We start from the raw sequence: 19,436 nt of genomic DNA on the forward strand, positions 1-19,436 counted from the left end.
ATCCAACCCACCCCAGCCCTGTGGTTCCCTCCCCTCCGCTGGTTTGGGGGTGGGTGAGGGGCCACTGCTGTATTCTGACCTCAGATATGGGAGGGGGAGATGGAAGGAGAGAAGGAGAGGAAGCAGCATCTTATTGTCTTTGGAATCAGAGCACTCCACAGAGAGAAGCAGAGAGGACCTGGGGAGGAGTGTTGGGGAGCCCTGGACAGGAGCTATGCACACTCCTTTAAGTCCTGAGTAAAGAGGTACTGGGTTGGCATGGCACCCTGCAGTGCAAGTGGACTTTACCTCTGCTCCACTCTGATAAAAAGGTGCCTCTCCAGGAGTGGGAGTGGGCATTACCACTGGAGTGGGCTGCCTCCTTGTTTCTTTGTAATCCTACCCCTTTGCCTTTTGGGGGATAGAATGTTCCATGGGACAGCCTCCCCCAATAAAACCCAGTTTCGGGGCGTGCTCCCTCTCTTTCTTGCCTGCCTTGCCTCCTTGTGGGAGCTGGGTCAGAGGAGCCGTCACAGAACCCAAAGAAAAAAAGTATTTCTCTGTCTGTGTGTAGTTATTTCGTGCCAGCCCAGTTCTCCTGGAGTGACCCTGACTGGTTTAGGGTCCCTGTGGGAGGGACAGGCTGGATCCTAGAAAGACATGCAGAGGGAGGTGGAGACAGAGACTAGAGATTCAGAAAGAGACAAAACAGAGGAAAAAGAAGCAGGGGTAGATGGTTACTGGTACACACATTTAAATAGGCAAGAAATTGGGCTATTTATATTTTATGACCCACCCAGAGCCTTCCTGCCATCTGACTGGAGGGAAATCCAGTCTCCATTATCTTGGGCTCTCTCAGTCCATAACCCACATAGTTGGGCCATGGCTCAGAGATGTTACAGAACCAGACATGAACACAGCCCTCCGTCTGGTCCCCAGGACACTCCAGTTATCTGACCCCAGCAGGTTAAAGACTATTCCACTCACTGTCAGCCGTGCTTGGATCATGAAATCTTTGGTGACCTGGGAGTCACCCATGTAGGATTCAGACTTCTGAACATCACCTGGCCCCTTGAACACAGGGGCTGTGTCCATCCATTCTTCAGAACTGGGGAGCCTGAACTGTCAACCCCACCTAAGAGGTTGGAAAAGGACCCTTCCATTGTGGTCCCTAGGAGCTCCAGGCAGTTTCTCTCCCAGGGCCATACCATTTGTGTCCCTCTGGCTCCTGGGTCTGAGGATCCGTCCCTTGGTAGAGCCCATGTCCCTTAGCATCCTATAACCAAGCAACTGGGAGCAAACCAGCAGTCCCACTAGGCCTGGAGACTGGAGACTTCAGTCAGAGACCCTAGGGAGCATCCAGAATCTCCACCAGCTGTTCCAGTGGAGGTGAGGGGACAGCAGCCAACCAGAGCTGGAGCCTCAGCCAAGAGAGCAGGGGCCGGTGACTTGATCCAGAACCAGATATCAGTAAATGACTCAGGGTTTAATTATTTGTGCATCACTGTGTATCTGCAGTGGGCCCTGGTCTACACAGCCCTACTGTCCTTACAACACTTTATCTTAGATTTTTTTTTTTTTTTGCAGTGTTGGGGATTGAATTCAAGGCCTTGCATATGCTAGGCAAGTGCCCTGGCCCCGTTTTAGAATTTTTATTTTGAAATATATGTGTAGAAGACTGTATGTGTACATTTATTTATACATATAAATGAAATAATATATAAACATATGTATATAAATGTATATGCATCATTTAAATTGCAGAAATATTTTAAAAATGAATATCCAGGTATCCACCACTTGTTTGTTTGGTACTGGGGATTAAACCCAGGGGCACTTTGCCCCTGAGCTACATCCCCAACCCCTTTTATTTTTTTGATACTGGGGAGTGAATCCAGGGGTGCTTAATCACTGAGCCACATCCCCAGCCCTTTTTTGTATTTTAATTAGAGATAGGGTCTCACTGAGTTACTTAAGGCCTTGCTAAGTTGCTGAGGCTGGCTTTGAACTAGTAATTCTCCCTGAGCTGTGGGGATTACAGGCTTGTGCCACCACATTTATTATTATTATTATTTTTTTTTTTTGGAGTGTGGGTACTGGTATTGAACTCAGGGGCATTCGACCACTGAGCCACATCCCCAGCTCTATTTTGAATTTCATTTAGAGACAGGGTCTCACTGAGTTAGTTGGTGCCTCACTTTTGCTGAGGCCGGCTTTGAACTCGGGATCCTCCTGTCTCAGCCTCATGAGCCACTGGGATTACAAGTGTGCGCCATTGTGCCCGGCTCTGGCTTTATTTTATTTTGAGACAGGGTCTCACTAAGTTCCTGAGGCTGACCTCAAACCTCTCTTGCCTCAGCCTCCTGAGTCTCTGGGATGCCCAGCATTCTTGTTTAATGGGATATTCCATTAAATATCCAGAGCGTTTTGCTTGTTTTCTGTGGTGCTGGGGATGTTACCCAGGGCCTTTCAGGTGCTAGGTAAGCTACCCAGAGCTATACTTGGAGTCCATATTCCTTTTACTTTTTAGTTGGTTCATCAATACCTTGCAAAAGGTAATTTTCTGGGGCTTGGGCATAGCTCAGTGGCAGGGTACTTGCCTAGCATGCACGAGGCACTGGGTTCGATCCTCAGCACCACATAAAGATAAACAAATAATAATAAAATAAAGATTTAAAAAAAATTAAGAAGATAATTTTCTAATATAGCCATTAATTTTTAAAGTGCTATATATGGGATTTCCCCTCCCTCTTCTGCTGATTTGTGGAAATGGGACTCTCTTCCTGCGACTCTGTCCCATCTCATTCCACCAACACGGGTCAATGTCTTCCTGCCTCATTTGCCAACTTCATGTTCCCTAAGTGCTTCAAACCCTCTTCTGCAGACTCTTTGCACTTCCTCTTCCTTCCACCCAGATGGCTCCTCCCAGTGCTTCCAGCCTGGTTCCTTGACATCCTTCTGGTCTTCTCCATCAATTGGGATCTGTTCAATTATAAGACATTTTATTGGTTAACCTAACTGAAAAATCCAAGGGTAGAACTACCTTCAGGTACAGCTGGCATTAGGTGCTCTAGAGATCTGACCACTCATCAGGTTTCTCTTTGTTTCTGGGCTTTCCTGTCAGGTAGGCTCATCCTCAGGTACTCACTTCCCTTGTGGCTAGAAGGTAGTACCTGCAGCCTGAGTTTAAAATCTGTTCAGCCAACAACACCTAAGTGAAGAAGAGTTCCCTTTCTCATTATTTCCAGTAAATATATTAGTGTAGTGTCATTGGCAGGGCCAGGGTGCCAAGCCTGGACCTGGAGATGGGGTGGGGTCAACCCCACAAAATATGCATATAGAGGAGCAGTGGTTCCCCCCAAAATACAAAGATACTCTTATCAAAAGTGAGATAAATTGGGAACTGTGTGTGGTGGCGCACCTCTGTAATCCCAGCAGTTTGGGAAGCTGAGACAGGAGAATTGCAAGTTCAAAGTGAGACCCTGTCTCTAAATAAAATACAAAACAGGGCTGGGGATGTGGCTCAGTGGGTCGAGTGCCTCTGAGTTCAATCCTTGGTACTCGCCCCCACAAAATGAGACAAATGGATGATGGGAACACAAGAACCCCAGATACCCACTCCACCGTTGATGACCTCCCTGTCTAGTGTAGGTGTCCTTGGTTGGTCACCACACTTCACTGTTCTCTCTTTCCTTTTTAGTACCAGGAATTGAACCCAGGGGCGCTTAACCACTGAGCCACATCTCCAGCCCTTTTTATTTTTTATTTTGAGAAAGCATCTCACTAAGTAGCTTAGGGCCTTGCTAAATTGCTGAGGCTGTCCTTGAACTTGAGATCCTCTGCCTCAGCCTCGCGAGTGTCTGGGATTATCGGTGTGTATCACAGTGCTCAGTACACTGTTTTCTTCCTTCATAGCATGCAAGATTCTTGTTTGGGTTCGCTATGGCCTCTCTCTCTTCTTCTGGATTGAGAGGAGCTTAGTCTTTCTTGATCACTCCCATATTCCCAGAACTTGGAACAGTATTTGCCACACAGTAAGTGCTTAATAAAGGCCATGGCAGGAATGAATTTGTTAGAGAGCCAGGCACTCTAAGAATCTCCCATGCCAGGCATGGTGACATATGCCTGTAGTCCCAGTTACTCCCAGCTACTCTGGAGCCTGAGGCAGGAGGATCTTGAGTTCTAGCCCAGCCTGGGCAATTTAGCAAAAGCCTGTCTCAAAAACAAAACAAAACAAAACAAAAAACCCCAACAATAACAACAAAAACAAAGCAAAACAATCTTCCACCTGAAGGCATCTGTAGTCCTCTCTCTGCTGGGTCATTCCTGTGGGCACACAAAGGGGCTCTTAGTCACTTTTCTGTGTTCCTCCTTTATTACCTCCTCCTGCTCAGGATTTTTTGCTTGTTCCTGGCCATCACTACATTTTCTCCCAAGGTCATTCATCCTGTTATGGTTTAAGTACCATCTAGAGCTGGGTGTTGTGGTGCCTGCTTATAATCCCTGTGACTTTGGAGGCTCAAGCAGGAGAATCGCAAATTTGAGACAAGCCTCAGCAATTTAGCAAGACCCTGTCTCAAAATAAAAAATATAGGCACACTCATACACTGCTGGTGGGACTGCAAATTGGTGCAGCTAATATGGAAAACAATTCAGAGATTCCTTGGAAAGCTGGGAATGGAACCACCATTTAACCCAGCTATCCCTGTCCTCAGTCTACACCCAAAGAACTTAAAAACAGCATCCTACAGGGACGCAGCCACATCCATGTTTATAGCAGCACAATTCACAATAGCTAAACTGTGGAACCCACCTAGGTGCCCTTCAGTAGACAAATGGATAAAGAAAATGTGGTATATATACACAATGGAATATCACTCAGCAATAAAAGAGAATAAAATCATGGCATTTGCAGGTAAATGGATGGAGTTGGAGAAGATAATGCTAAATGAAGTTAGCCAATCCCAAAAAACCAAATGCTGAATGTTTTCTCTTATATTCGTAGTGGAGTTTGGAGGGGGAGCATGGGAGGAATAGACGAACTCTAGATAGGGCAATGGGGTGGGAGGGGAAGGGAGAAGGCATGAGGGTAAAAAAGATGGTGGAATGAGATAGATACCATTACCCTGAATACATGTATAAAGACACGAATGGTGTGAATATACTTTTTATACCACCGGAGATATGAAAATTGTGTTCTATATGTGTAATATGAATTATAATGCATTCTGTTGTCATATATAACAAATTAGAATAAAAGATTAAAAAAATAAAGGACTGGGGATGTAGCTTAGTGGTAAATACCCCTGGGTTCAATCCTGAGCAGCAAAAAAAAAAGTGCCAACTAGACTTTGATGACTCCCTGAATTAAATCTCCAGCCCAGACTCTCTACTGCTGACTTCCAGAAACATCTAAACACCTGCCTGTTTATCATGGCTATCCAACTTGGATGTCCAAAACAAAGTTTTTTCCAAATGTTTATCTATCCCCTCTGTGTATATCTTTACCAGAAATACACACACACACACACACACACACACACATTTTCCTCTTCATATCGTTTTTGTTGTTGTTGAGTTTTGCCTTTCCATATTAGACTGATCCATAGTGAGCACAATTTTATAAGTCTATATTCAATTTCTTGTTGTTGTTGTTTTTGGGGACCAGGGATTGAACCCAGAGGTGCCTAAGCACTGAACCACATTCCCGACCCTTTTTATTTTTTATTTTGAGATAGGGTCTTTCTAAGTTGCTTAGAGCCTCAGTAAATTTCTGAGAATGGCCTCAAATTTGCTATCCTCCTGCCTCAGCCTCCCAAGTCTCTGAGATTACAGGCATGTGCCATTGCTCCTGGTATCATTTCTAACTTTAAAGCTGAATCTTTACCCCGCTACTAGGTATTTCTTAGTTTTTTTTTTTTTAAAAAAAGGAAGATGGGACTGTGGATGTAGTTCAATGGTATACTGTGTGCTTAGCACAAAGGAGGCCCTGGGTTCCATCCTCAGCACTCATCCCGCCAAAGAAAAAAACATGTAATAGGCTATTACTGCAAACCCTTTTGTTCTTATTTTTGGAATAAAGTAATTATCACATAAGGGAAAAAGTCTTGACCTTGATTTCTCCATCAAATCTGTTCCTCCTTTTCTCAGTCAAGGGCATCAAAATCCATCCTGCTGCCTCATCCACAAACCCAGAGGACATTCCCTCACCCTGACACTAATCCATCCACAAGTCTTCTCGTTCATCCAAATAAAACTCAAATCCATCCCCGCCCACTCCTAGCCAATACTCCTGGGATTGTCCTCTGTCAGATGGATTATTACAATAATCTCCTAAGTGGGCCCCATCATTTCCCTCCTACTCCTTTTCACTCCCTTCTTTGCATTCTCTACACATAAAACAGCATGATCTTTTAGAAACAAATCAGATCATGTTGATCCCCAACATAAATCCTTCAAAGACTCTCCCTGCATAGAGAGTAAAATCTGAAATCCTCTCCCCAGCCTTCAGACCTAGTTACATCTCTGAGTTCATTTTCCTGCAGGCTCACCAGTCACCGAACACACTGACATTTCTGTCTCAGGGCCTTTGCACTGCTATTTTTTTCCGTCGGGAACTCTCTCTCCCCAGTTTCACATTTCTGATTCCTGTTTATGTTTCAGGTCTTAGCTTAAATGTCACCTTTAAGGAGAAGCCCTTCCTGAACCCCTTTTCTATCCTGTCACTAGTTTCTTCCTTGTTGGTGATTTCTAGGGAAGCACTCAAGAGACAGATTCCCTGGACATTGAATTCTAGGCATAGTCCCACCACTTCTTGACCATGTGACCTTGATCACTCACCACTCTATCCTTCAGTTTCCTCATCTGTAAAATAGGCTATAAATAGTACCTCACAGTATTGGTACCTGGCACTAAGTAGATGTTACCAGAAACTTGGTTATTCTTTCATGGCTCATCTCTTGGGATTTAATTATTTTGATTTCTGAGATGTGGGAACAGATATTATACTTTTTGTATTTATTACTATGCCCCTAGCATCTTTCATAGTGGCTGGTATTATAGCAGGTGCTTAATTGGATTGTTGAATGAATGCATGAAAACACACCATCTCAGCCCTGTAGTCCTACTAGCCCTTTAAACATCTAGCTGTTTCCTTTTCTTCTGTTTCTTTTGCTGGGGATTGAACCCAGGGCCTTATGCATGCAAGGCAAGCACTCTACCAACTGAGCTATATCCCCAGCCCCCACCTGGCTATTTTCAAGATGTGAAAACTGAAATCTTGGTGAGATTCAGTGGTAGGTATTTCCCCAGCACTGGAAACAAACCAAAAAACAACAACAACATAAACAAACAAGTAACAATGAGGAGCAAACATCTTTCCCATCTTACCCCCAGGGCTAGCCTCTGAGCCAGTATCATTGAACCTACTTGGATAACTGGGAGCTAGTTCCATACCAGGTTCTGTAAATGCCTATGGCTAGCGTTTGCTTAGCTTTTCTTATTCTTTCCAGTAACAATAGTAGCTATAATAGATTTTACTGTTTTGGATACTTTGCTAATTAGTGACTTTCTGATTCAGAAGCAGCTTATTCCTATATACCACTGAAAATTCTCCAGCATTAAGGGGCACTATTGCCAGTAACCTACTTATTGATTCAAAGATCCATCATCTCGTCTGCAGCCCAGGAATGATCTGAAGGAAAGTAAGCCATGTCTTCGCTCAACTCCAGGCTGAAGTCAGAGGTCTGAGGAAAAAACCAAGGTGCATATAAATGGGATCTAAGTCAGGAGTGTCGGTTCATGTCTGTAATCCCAACGACCCTGGAGGCAGGAGGATCAGAAATTCCAGGCCAGCCTGGGCAACTTAGCAAGACTCTGTTTCAAAATAAAAAATAGAAAAGGCTGGGTGTGTAGCTCAGTGCTAATACGCCCCAGTTTAATTCCCAGTACCAAAAGAAAAAAATGGGGTCCAAGTCTTGCAGGCTATCAGATCCTTTCTTATATAACCTACCTGTTCAAATTAAGAATACGATAATTTTTGTCTTCCTAATAAAATTGTTTTTCTTAAAGCAAACAAACACAAGAAACTGGAGACCCTAAAAGTAGGATAATTTGAGCAAGACTTCAAGGGGTAAAGAGAATAATTTCTACTTGTCATAATGAGATGAAGCCTCAAAAGCACATGGCATCTGCTACCTCCATTGTGAACACAAGTCACAGCCTTTTATTCCCAGAATAAAAACTAGGGCAAAATTTTCATCACAGGAGAGATTAAAAACAAAGAAAGCCCGAGCTTTCTGCATGGAGCAGCAGACTGGCTTGGAGTGCTCTTGGCTGAGATGATATTGCCACTGTAGTTGTGCCTTCCTGGGGAGACATCCAGTCTCCTGTCCATGGAACCCCCCCACCCCCACCTCCCACCCTTCAGTAACCCACACACAACATTTAGGAATCTAGAGGCCTCTTATGCAGGAACAGAGGCTGGGAGAGGGGAAGAGACTTGCTTATGCCCAAACAGGGAATTAAACCCAAGTCTACTGGCTTCTTTAAGCCCTAATTGATTTAAAAGTGGAAGAATGGAGAAAAAGAGGAAATGAAGAGAAGATGGGAAAAGATAAGAGGAGGAAGGATGTGGAGGTGTCCACTCAGGTGTCCACCGGCAGGGAAGGGAACTGACAGGCGTGCAGGGTAACTAGAGACTTTAGGGAGAGGGCAGGGTCATTTGCTGGGGGAAGGGGAGATGCAGGCTGGGGCCTGGCTGGGTTATTTTCAGACCCATGCTATCTTTGTCAGCATCTACTAAATTATTAAACTGAGATCACATCATAGAGGATGCCAGGCCAGGTTGCCAGGAAGATACTGAAAGGGAGGGGTTGGATCTCAGCTGAAGCCTCGAATCTTCTAGGCTGGCCTGAAAGTAGACTCCTCAGGCCTTGACCCCCACCCCATCCAACTCTCAGCAATGGAGGGGATCTGACTGGGGCCATCTGACACTGGTCATTCCCTCTGCAAACCTCTCTTGCTCCTGACTGTCCTCAGGGAGGGACTGGGTACCTATTGGACAGGCCTCGGGAGTCTGGCCTGGGCTGCCTCTTCTATTCCAGAGCCTCAGACTCAGAGCACAGGTTTTGAGTCAGTAGACACGACTGATTTGGGAGATCTTGGGCAAAGTCTTTAATCTGTCTTTGTCTATGCCAGAGGCAATAGCAGTTCCATTTCTTAGATGAGAACTGTGAAGTTCAGGAAAAAAGTTCTTTTCTTCGGGTTGCACAGCTGGGAAAGGACAAAAGTCCTTGGTGTGATTCAAACACAAGTGTCTTCTTTCAGGTCCCTTTCCTCTCTTGATTGTTTATTTATTTATTTATTTATAATATTTTCCATGTAAAGAATGTATACTTTTTATAAAGATCAGAAAAAACATACTATTCGTCATAGTTTAGAAATGCATTCCCTCATTCTAAGTGTTGTGTTTTCCATGATGACGGCACTGACAGGTAGGTGGTTGACTGTGGACTCTGAAGAGAAGATGGAAAAAGACAAGAGGAGGAAGGATGTGGAGGTGTCCACTGTTCATACCTGGGGCTGTAGAGCTCAGGTCAGTTAAGGCAGGTGGCAAGAAAACTGTCAGATGCCAAACCTCTCTCACCCCTGGTCCTTTGCACGTGTTGTTTGCATCCTGAATCTCCCTCCCTGTTCCCCCACCATCTCTGCATCACTCTCTTTGACTCATCCTTCAGGTCTCAGTCGAAATGCCACTTCTTAGAGGAAACCCTCTGTGTTCTCTCCCCACTCAGTTGGCCTTAGTGCTGTTCCCTCAGCCTCCCACATCCAGTAGAAATCTCACCCAGCTACAGTCACCTGTCTGTGTGCCCGCTGGACTCACAGAAGATAGGGCTCATCTGATCAGTGCTGTGCCACTCAGCAGGTAGCCCAGCAGAGGAGGTAATGAACAAGTTGTTGAATGAGTGAAAGAATGAATAAATGAATGGATGGAGAAAGAGAACTCTTCATTCTCAGCAAGTTCCATCCTTGCATTATTTCCTAATTCAATCACATTTTTTATTGGGTTGGGAGTGTATCTCAGTATTAGTGCTCTTTCTGATCCTGCATAAGACCCAGGATTTCATCCCTAGTACTGGGGGGAAAATTATTGAGGGCTGGGGTTATGGCTCAGTGGTAGAGTGCACGCCTAGCATGGTGAGGCACTGGGTTCGATCCTCAGAACCACATTAAAAAAAAAAAGAAAGGAAATAAAGATATTGTGTATCCATCTATAACTAAAAAATAAATATTTTTTAAAAAAATATTGAATGCCCTCTATTGAGAGCCAGAGTATTCTAATGATAAACAAAACCAGTCTAGGGGAAGATTATTAAAAACTAAACAATAAGCCAGGTGTGGTGGCACATGCCTGTAATCCCAGCAGCTTGGGAGGCTTAGGTAGGAGAATCTCAAGTGCAAAGCCAGCCTCAGCAACTTAGTGAGATCCTTCCTCAAAAATAATAAGGGCTGGGGATGTGGCTCAGTGGTTAAGTGCCCCAGGTTCAAGCCCTGGTACCAAAAAAGAGAGGAAAACCCCATAAAACTAAACAAATACATACATTGTGAGAAATGCCAAAAAGATAGGAACAGGAATTATTTGGGGGCAATAACAGGGAGATGAGAGGCAACTTTGGGGGGCTCTGGGTTTTCATTAGGAAGAAAAGGATGCTGATCTAGAGAACATTCATCCAGTTCATCCATTCATTTATTTATTTATGTGGTGCTGGGGATTGAACCCAGGACCTTGTGCATGCTGAACACACACTTGACCACTGAGCTTTACCTCAGCCCCCAGTAAATATTTATTGAGAATCTCCTCCCACTCAGAGAAATTAGTGTCCAAGTTTACCTGGAAGGACAGTATGTGAGGGGTTTGAACCAGATCTAACTGGTTCTCTGGATCTAATCAACAGTAGAAGTGGAGGTAAGTGGTCTTACTCCCCTTCATTCATCCTTAGGAGTCAGGAGCAGTGACCTGCCTGATTCTGACAAAACACCTGTCAATCTCCACCCTGATGAAGATGTGTGTGTGTGGCGGGGAGGTTCTGCGCTGAGAAGACTCAGGTTGATGACACAGAGGAAACTCTTCAAAGGGATGTCACCATTTCGAGGGCATTCATCCTTGCTGGGAGCAACCTGGGAACCCCTAAGCCTCCCTCATCCTTACCGAACCCCTCTGGCTCCCAGGATCTTCATGCGCTAAGCCTCCCTTCCCCCACTGCGAGTCTCCTTCGCACCTTTGCACCCACTAAATTTCAGCTTCCTTTGCAGGTCCCTCGCCTGCCCTCAGAGGTTCTTCTTGCCCTCGGTGAGCATTCTCCGGGTGACTGGGTCATCCCCACCCCCCACCCCCAGCAGGAGCCTCTCCTACTCTCAGTCACTGAGCACCTCCCTCTCATTTGATCCCTCGGAGCCCTCTTCCCCTCTTCAGTGGGCGCAGCTCCCCCTGAGGCTCCTCCCTCCCCTCGGAGGCTCTGCCGAGTTGCTTCTCTGGAGCTGAGTTGTCTCGCCCACGAGTCCCATCACTCATCGGAAGGCACCTGTAAGCACTTGGAGAACACAGGGACAGATGAGTCTCCTCCTCCTCCTCCTCAAGTCAGTGACGCTCCGTCAGCAGCCTCCTCTTCTCGCTGGCCACACTCCTCTTAGGTCCTCCCCATCTGGTTTCAGAGCGGGCTTCTGGCCCTCCAGACCTTGCCTCCTCCCACCACAGACACCTGCCATCTGACGGAACCTGAGGTAGGGCCATGGTGAATTGGCCAGTATTTGTAAGTGGAACAGCAGGGCCATTTCTGCTGCCAGGAGAGTGGGCAGGACTCACTGCTTTCATTTTTCCAGAATGACTGAATTCCAAATATGGAGGGTCCCTCTGCGACAGGCAGGGGACCAAGGTGTCTGAGTCCTCAGAGGGCATAAATAGCTAAAGCTCTTGCATTTCTGTCCAGATTCAGCCACTAGCGGGCAATGTGACCCTGAGCGGGCAATGTGACCCCGGGCAAGGCCCCAAGGCACCGTCTAAGTCTTCCCTTCGTGTAAAGGTGTGGGGACACCTGCTAAGAGGAGCATACAGAGGGGCAAGGAGAGGGGCAGGGAAATAATTTTGCCCACCTTGGAGTCCAGGAGTCCTGGGAGGAGGCAGGCACCAAGATTTGCGTGCTCAGCCGCAGGATTATAGTGTTTGTTTTGCAAGCAAATGGCCGGCCTGGCATGGGACCAACCCAGCCAGATGTCCATTCCCTGGGCTGAAGGGACGCCAAGTCGCCCCTCCATTACCCCAATGAGATGCGAGGGGGTCCTAACGAGACTGCGGCCCAAATCAGGCAGAGCTGATTTGGCCAAGGGGCAGCAGGACGTATGGGAAGGTGAAAGTCAAGCTTCCTGAGTACTAGTCCATGCTCTGTCACGCGGGGGGCCCCTCCCCGAAGTGGACACTGGATTCTTTGACTTCTAAGCACCAACCTTCACAGTTTTTGACTGAGGGACGAGGTGGAGGAAGATACGGCCCGCTTTTCACCCCAAATTTGTGGAGAAGTGAATGGGGACCTGATGCCCTAACAGCGGAGGGCTGGAGTAAGAACTGAGAAGCTAAAGGGTTTGGGGAAGGTCCTGAAAGCTCAGAGCTGGTGGCGACGGGTTCAGGGTATACCCGTCTCTGATTGGCTGGGCTGCCCATCGCTCCGCCCCTGTTCTATAAGACGCTCCGGCGGCGGGTGCGGCGCGGGCGTGGGCACTGCGGCCGCCTCTCTCTCCTCGCGTGCCCAGCGTCCATCCTTTCCGCGGACCCACACCCGCAGGCCGCCGGGGGGCGGGGGATGCCGGGCTGCCGCATCAGCGCCTGCGGCCCAGGGGCTCAGGAAGGGACGGCAGAACCGGGGTCCCCCCCGCCGCCGCCCCGGGAGCCCCTGTCGTCCCTTCAGCCCCCGCCCCCAACTCCGACCTTGACCCCGACCCCAGCTCAGTCCCGGCCGCTGCCGGAGGCGGCCCAGGCGTCAGCTGCGCAGGCCGAGGGTCAGGAGCTGCAGCGCTGGCGCCAGGGCGCTAGTGGGGGCGCTGGGGTCACCGGGGCGGCAGGGGGCGCCGGCGGTGGCTCCGGAGCTGCGGCGGGGGCTGGGGGCCGCGCGCTGGAGCTAGCCGAAGCGCGGCGGCGGCTGTTGGAGGTGGAGGGCCGCCGGCGGCTGGTGTCGGAGCTGGAGAGCCGCGTGCTGCAGCTACACCGAGTCTTTCTGGCCGCCGAGCTGCGCCTGGCGCACCGCGCAGAGAGCCTGAGCCGCCTGAGCGGCGGCGTGGCGCAGGCCGAGCTCTACCTGGCGGCGCACGGGTCGCGCCTCAAGAAGGGCTCGCGTCGTGGCCGCCGCGGCCGCCCGCCGGCGCTGTTGGCCTCTGCTCTCGGCCTGGGGAGCTGCGTGCCCTGGGGCGCCGGGCGGCTGCGGCGCGGCCATGGCCCCGAGCCCGACTCGCCCTTCCGCCGCAGCCCGCCCCGCGGCCCCGCTTCCCCCCAACGCTGAGCTCAGGCGCCCGGACCCCTGGCCACCCAGGTCAGGCCATCACCGAGGTGCCAACCAACGGATTGAGGATGCCGGCAGGATGGACGGTGTCACCTATGCTGATGAACAGACTGACCCACGACAGGAAGAGACATACTGGGGGCCAGGAGCCCAGTAAAGGAGGCTGAGGTGCGGTGTTAGTGGCTGGTGGTTTCAAGGGGCGGTGGGGCTGCAGGGCCCAGGATCTCCTGTCCCTGGGGCTTCTGGCGTCTGCTGAGCCCTTAATAAGGCTGTCCACTTTCCGTGGCCGCCTCTTGCAGACCACCAGGGGGTAAGGGGCAGCACGAAGTTCCTGTTATAGAGTTGGACAAATGGAGGGTGCTCAACTCCCAGGAGGGATTTATTTGGTGGCAAACTTTTGCCAGCTGCTGCCGCTGCACTGGCACAACACCGAACCCTCACCTCTACTTTCCTTGCCTTTTCTGGATCCCTCGGGGCTGTAAGAAGTCTTGCCCTTGAGGCTGCTGTTTTCTGGCACTTCGAGAAAACAGCAGCCTCAAGCCTCAACAATATCAGGACAGAATAATGAGGTCCTAGGATGGGATGGGGGCTGGCACAGGACTGTATGACTGAGTTCTCTTCTGAGCCCCTTTACCATTTGGGGAGATAGAATCCCAGAGAATTTGAGGATTTGTCCCCATCATACTTAAACTTAGACCCTCTGCTTCTTGGAAACAGAGCTTTTCTCATGTTTCATGCAGCTTCGTTAAGTCTGAGATAATTAGGATGGGATATTTGGCACTTACTCACCTAGCGGCCCTTCTCCCAACTCATCTCTAAGGTGGCTCTGCCAGTGATGGCGCCAGGTGTGACACCCTTTAACAGCCCCAAGGGGGCAGGTATGGCATCATCTTCCAGAAAGGTGGGGCTTTAAAGGGCCAGACTAGAAATATGATCTGCTTCTTCCTGTGCAGATGCCCTTCAGATCCTTCATTCCTCTGCCCCCACTCATCTGTGATGGCTTGGTCCTTGCTTCCCTGCTCATAGATAATTGCACCTTCACTTGTTAGTCTGTCAGGTGGGTATCACTACCTCCCAGAAGGGCTATTTGGAAATTAAGGGCAAAGGACTGTCTTCTTCCACTGTAAGTCATGAAAAGATATTTTACTCTTTTAAATCACACCTACAGCCACACACTGCTTCTACATGGAGCCAGGAGCTAATTTAAAGTCCTCATTTTACAGAATGGAGAGGGATTTTCTCAAGGTCACTTGCCAGGAAGGGACAGAACAAGGAACCCAGTCCTCTGTGTATCCACATAATATTCTATACTGGGGCTAGAGAGAGCTGACCTCTGGGCCCATCTATAGTGTGACCAAAAACAACTCTGCCCCATCTTTGAGTCAGTGTCCTCCTCTTTGACTGTAGCTGTCCTTCTTTGTATCAGGGCTTGAGACTAGAGGGAAGGAAAGTGATGAATCTGTCAGTCTCAGGAATCTGACTGTGAGTGGTGAAAGGTTAGCTCCATTGCGGTGATAGACAGGGACCCTCATCTGCCCCACCCCCCAATCGGCTCTTCCTTTTCCTAGGTAACAAACTTTTTGGCTGGTTTCCCAGCTAACAACTAGGCCTTCTTGAACCCCTGTTTAGCTGGAGGAAAGCTCTATCTCAGAGCTCTTGAGAAAGTTTGGGGACCAGGGAAACAGTGAGGAGCCTTGGCATCTTCTAGTCTCTCTGGAGAAAGAGGACCTTCCAAAGCCACTCTGGTCATTTCGGGTCCAAAGACCAGGACTTTCTGGAGGTGACACAGTGAGGGAGCTCAGGCAGCAGTGCTGGGCTGCAACCAGGACTGTTTGGTTTCTGGGTCGCAGGAGCAGTTGGTCCAGAGGAGCTTTTAGCTAATGGCATGAAGTGCTCTGTGCCATCAGTTTTGCATTTCTCTGGGATTTGTTGGTAATCAGCTTTATCCTGATTTGAGGGGGAGGTAGGTGGATTCGTAGAGAATTAGAGATGATACTCACAGGAGAAAGGGGTGGGTATGTGGAGATTAGTCCTGATGTCACAGACATCTCTGTCCCTTCCCTTCACTTCCAGGTGCCCCACTGCTTGCTACGAAGGACCTAGGCCCAGGCATAAAGAGCTCAGTGACTTAAACCCCAGCTCCTGGTTAGTGTTTTTTCCACTGCTCCTCAGCCAACTAATAAAAGTCACCTTCCCACTCATGCCTGACTGCCACCACCCCACCCCCCCGCCATAGAGCTTCCTGACTCCATTTTTTCCTCAATCAACAAATATTGATGTCAGTCCAGGGTTTTCAGAATCAGATCAGAGAATCTCTGCTTCTGAGAGCTTGTTTTCCAGCCCTCTTCCAGGCAGACTTCCTTGGCTTCACCATCCCAGAGGACCCTTGGGGTCTAGAAGTTTGTGTTGTTGGAAGGCAATTTTTTTAGACCTCCACTAATAACTAGCCCTTTGGCAAGAGACAGACCCTTCCCTTCCTCCTGTGACTTTCTGAACACTTTCTCAGTGGCCATTGGACTGAGTACAGGAATCTTGTGGAGCCTGTACTTTGAGGACACTGAGGCTTTCGTGACTGAGGACTGAGGGGAAACAGGAGCCTTTCTTCAGGCTGGAGCGTGGGGCTTGGAGACAGTTCAGGGATCTAGTATGGAACCTTGCTGCTCCACATCCCCAGGATTAGCCTCTTCCCTCTCTTGGCAGAGCTCAGCAGTATGTGGGTGCTGCCACCAGAGGGCAGTGTGGGGCTACTTCTTGAGACGTGGAGGCGTGGTCTGGATCGGGTTGGATCCCCGGTGGTGCCGCCACAAACCATCCCCTTTCCTGTAGTCCCGGGGTTTCCTTGACTTTGAGCTGTAAGGGTGTGCAGAACCAGCAGGTGGTGGCGGTCGGATCGGCCCGGGGGTGGCGGTGTAATTCCAGTGATGGCTTCCTGGATGGTCAAGCTGGAAACTCAACTTGTGTGCCTCTTAAGTAGGGGCAGGGAGAGGCGCAGAGGTGGCCCAGCTCTTCAGGAAGAAGGTCCTTTAGGGATGACTTCCTGGAAAGAGGTTACCCCTCTGAGTAGAAGCCCAGAATTCTTTCGCTATTTACATATTTGTGTGATGCTGAGGATGGAACCCAGTGCCTCATACATGCTAGGCAAGGCCTCTATCACTGAGCCACAGCCCCAGCCCAGCCCCGCCCCAGGTCGGGTGTTTTTTTTTTTTTTTTGAGACAGGGTATCGCTTAATTTCCCAGTCTGTCCTCGATTTTGCAATCCTCCTGCTTCAGTCTGTGAGTCCCTGGATTACAGGGGTGTGTCCCCATGGCGCTATTCATAGATTTTGTTACAATGATAATTGATCAGAACATCCTGTCCTGGCACCACCTAGCAACAGAGGTGGTCTAGAGATTAGGCTGAACTGAGAGGTTGTGTCTGAACTGCTCCAGTCCTACAATGAGCAGTGACCTGGAGGAGCCCAACCCTACAACCAGATTCCTTGAGAACAATTCAGGTGTCCCTGAGCTGGAGAACTGAAGGAGAGGCTCCCAGTTTTATGGCTTGCCAGAGAGGAAGTATTTAGGAAAGCTGGGAAATTCCCAATCTATTTCTTCTCCCATTATTCCCTGACCACACCCTGGCCAGGAGTGATGGGGGAGGGGAAGCCTTGGGTCTGGAATAGTAAATTAACCACCTCCTCCATGACAGGCACTGTGCTAAGCACTTCACACCCATTATTTGTTTTTTTTCTTTCTCCCAACCACTCTGCAAAATAAAGGTTATCCCCATTTCCACAGACGAGGATAACCAGGGTCAGGGAGGGCAGAAGACTTAGTCAAAGACATAGAACCTGTAAGTGAACCCTTAAACATTAGGCATGCTAATAATGGCTCCATTGCCAGGGGTATCACTGGGCTCTCACCTGGCAGGTGACAAGAGTAACACACTCCCTGGTGTACAAAAAGGGCCCAGGTGGAACAAAATGACCTGAGATTCAGTACTGGCCTGAAACTTTTCAGTTGAGGAATTTTGGGCATTGACTTCTCTTTTCCAAGTCAGTTTCTTCTGTTTGTTTTTGTACTGGGCCGGAGGTGCCTAGGATGGAGCTAACTTCTGGGCGTTAAATGAGAAGTCCCACTAAGTTCCTAGCACATACTGGAGGTCTGTGCATGATGGAACCACTCTGCCTAGGCCAGAAGAGGCTGCCAGAACAGCCTCTAGTCTGTGGGGCAGAGTGGGCCTTGGCTTCTCTACAGCAGAGCAGCTCCACATCAGGAATCCCTGGAACGTCCCTCCCCTCCACTGGGCCCTGGAGAACTCCTTAAGGGGAGAGGTGGAGGAGAGGCAGGCTTTTCATCCCAGGAACATTCCATTCTAGCTGCTCAGACCAGTGGGGATCCCAGCCAAGGACAAAGGCCCAAGGGAACCTCTGCTTTCTCCTTGAGCCCCTCCTTAAGAGGGGCCTTTGTGGAAAGCTGGTGCCAGAGGTAGTCGCTGAAGTGTTGGGCTGGGGTTGGGTGACTGTGGGAAAGAGGTCATTAAAACTCTTGGAATTATTCTTTCCAGCTCCTCCTAGCTCCTCAGAGCCTCTACTCTATGGATCTGAACTCCTAGATTCTGCTCCTTCCCTGGACACCTTCAGGAAGACTTTGAGAATTGCCCCTACCTGACCTCAGTGCCCTCCTGTCTGGAGCCACCACTTCACCATGGCAAAGGGCTGGGTTCTGGGGAACTTGCCCACACACTATGAATTTCTCTACATGCACCACATTTGGCTTTGCTCTGTATGATTGAAGATGGTAACACAGGGCCCTGAGATGCAATCAGATTTTTTGAGAGTGTAGCAAACATTTTCAAAGTGACAACAAAAAGGACCTCTCTTTAAAGGTAGAGTCATCATTCTTAAGACACAGAACAGCTGGAGTCCCCATCTGGTAGATATCAGTTGCTTTTGAATCTGATGTTTGAGGGAAAACCCTGGTCTGAGAAATGCCTGTTTCCCTGCCCACTGTCCTCTTCTCCCCATATGAGGGTGTGCCTGGGGCCCCTCAAGACAATCAGCTACTGCCTCCCAGGGGACACACCCCTTTCTCTGGAAGAGGTAGTGGCAACATAAAACTCCTAAGCAACATTTTAAATACAAGAAGACTATATATTTATTCATAAAGTATCCTGCTAAAGAGGGAAAGTGTACATTTATTCACATACAGCTCAGAACTTGTAAAATTCTGCAAGCAAATGGATATTGAATCAGTCCCCTGACATATGCATTCAGGAAGAATAAATTTCAATAATATGAGGCCAAGGTGTGTGGTTTTGAGGTCCCCTTTGCAAGTGTCTTTGCTGCCTTCCCTTTGTGTCTGTCACCGCTCTTTCAGTTGACAGTTCCATGAGCAGATTCTGTTTAATTTGGCAGTCTGTGCCTGTCAACTGGTTTGCAGAGACTGATACCTTCCTTGACCTGGTTCACAGTTCACCCTCCCAAAGAAGTCCCCTCAGTTAAAAGATCTGATGTGGAAACTGAGGGACAGGAATGTGTGTGTGAGATTGTATGACGAGGGGGGAGGTTGTCCCCATTATTGATAACATGGCATCATGACAGCCTATGGGGTTGTTAGTGACTGCTTGTCTAGCAGGGTCCCCAGAGGAGACAGGGCACACTCAAACTGGGAAGTTTTAGCAAGTACTTTTTCCAACAGTGGGTGCTGGGCTTATTAATTAAGAAACTAACAAGTTGACTAACTGTAGCTCCATGGTAGAGCCCTTACCTAGCATGATGAGGCCCTGGGTTCCATCCTCAGCACAGGAAACAAACCAACAGGGAAGGAAAAGAAATTAGCCAGGGATGGTGCATGTCTGGGGGCTCCAAGGTGGAAAGACTTTAGTCTCCTGGGCCTGAAGGGGCAAGGGAAGCAACTGTGGCCAACCAT

The 19,436-nt window shown here is 48.7% G+C and overlaps 1 protein-coding gene and 1 long non-coding RNA gene across 2 annotated transcripts; one reads left to right on the forward strand and one right to left on the reverse strand.

Moving 5' to 3' along the window:
- Positions 1-1,777: 1,777 nt before the first annotated feature.
- Positions 1,778-13,145, reverse strand: LOC139707228 (uncharacterized). The gene is made up of 4 exons (XR_011708802.1): positions 12,481-13,145; positions 11,562-11,755; positions 7,627-7,724; positions 1,778-2,961 (listed from the first exon to the last, which is right to left on the reverse strand). It is a non-coding gene; the product is annotated as an uncharacterized lncRNA (long non-coding RNA).
- Trnp1 (TMF1 regulated nuclear protein 1) lies at positions 12,714-18,805 on the forward strand. Its single transcript, XM_027937054.2, has 2 exons — positions 12,714-13,694; positions 18,073-18,805. Exon 1 carries the CDS (start codon positions 12,834-12,836, stop codon positions 13,524-13,526), a length of 693 nt encoding a protein of 230 aa, XP_027792855.1. The 5' UTR covers positions 12,714-12,833; the 3' UTR covers positions 13,527-13,694; positions 18,073-18,805.
- The last annotated feature ends 631 nt before the right edge of the window (positions 18,806-19,436 follow it).

The sequence above is a fragment of the Marmota flaviventris genome, chromosome 10 (genome assembly GCF_047511675.1).
Source record: "Marmota flaviventris isolate mMarFla1 chromosome 10, mMarFla1.hap1, whole genome shotgun sequence".
NCBI classification, from domain to species: Eukaryota; Metazoa; Chordata; class Mammalia; order Rodentia; family Sciuridae; genus Marmota; species Marmota flaviventris.

Coding starts and splice junctions, on each gene's coding strand:
- Trnp1 (XM_027937054.2), top strand. CDS start 12,834: ATGCCGGGCTGCCGCATCAGCGCCTGCGGCCCAGGGGCTCAGGAAGGG.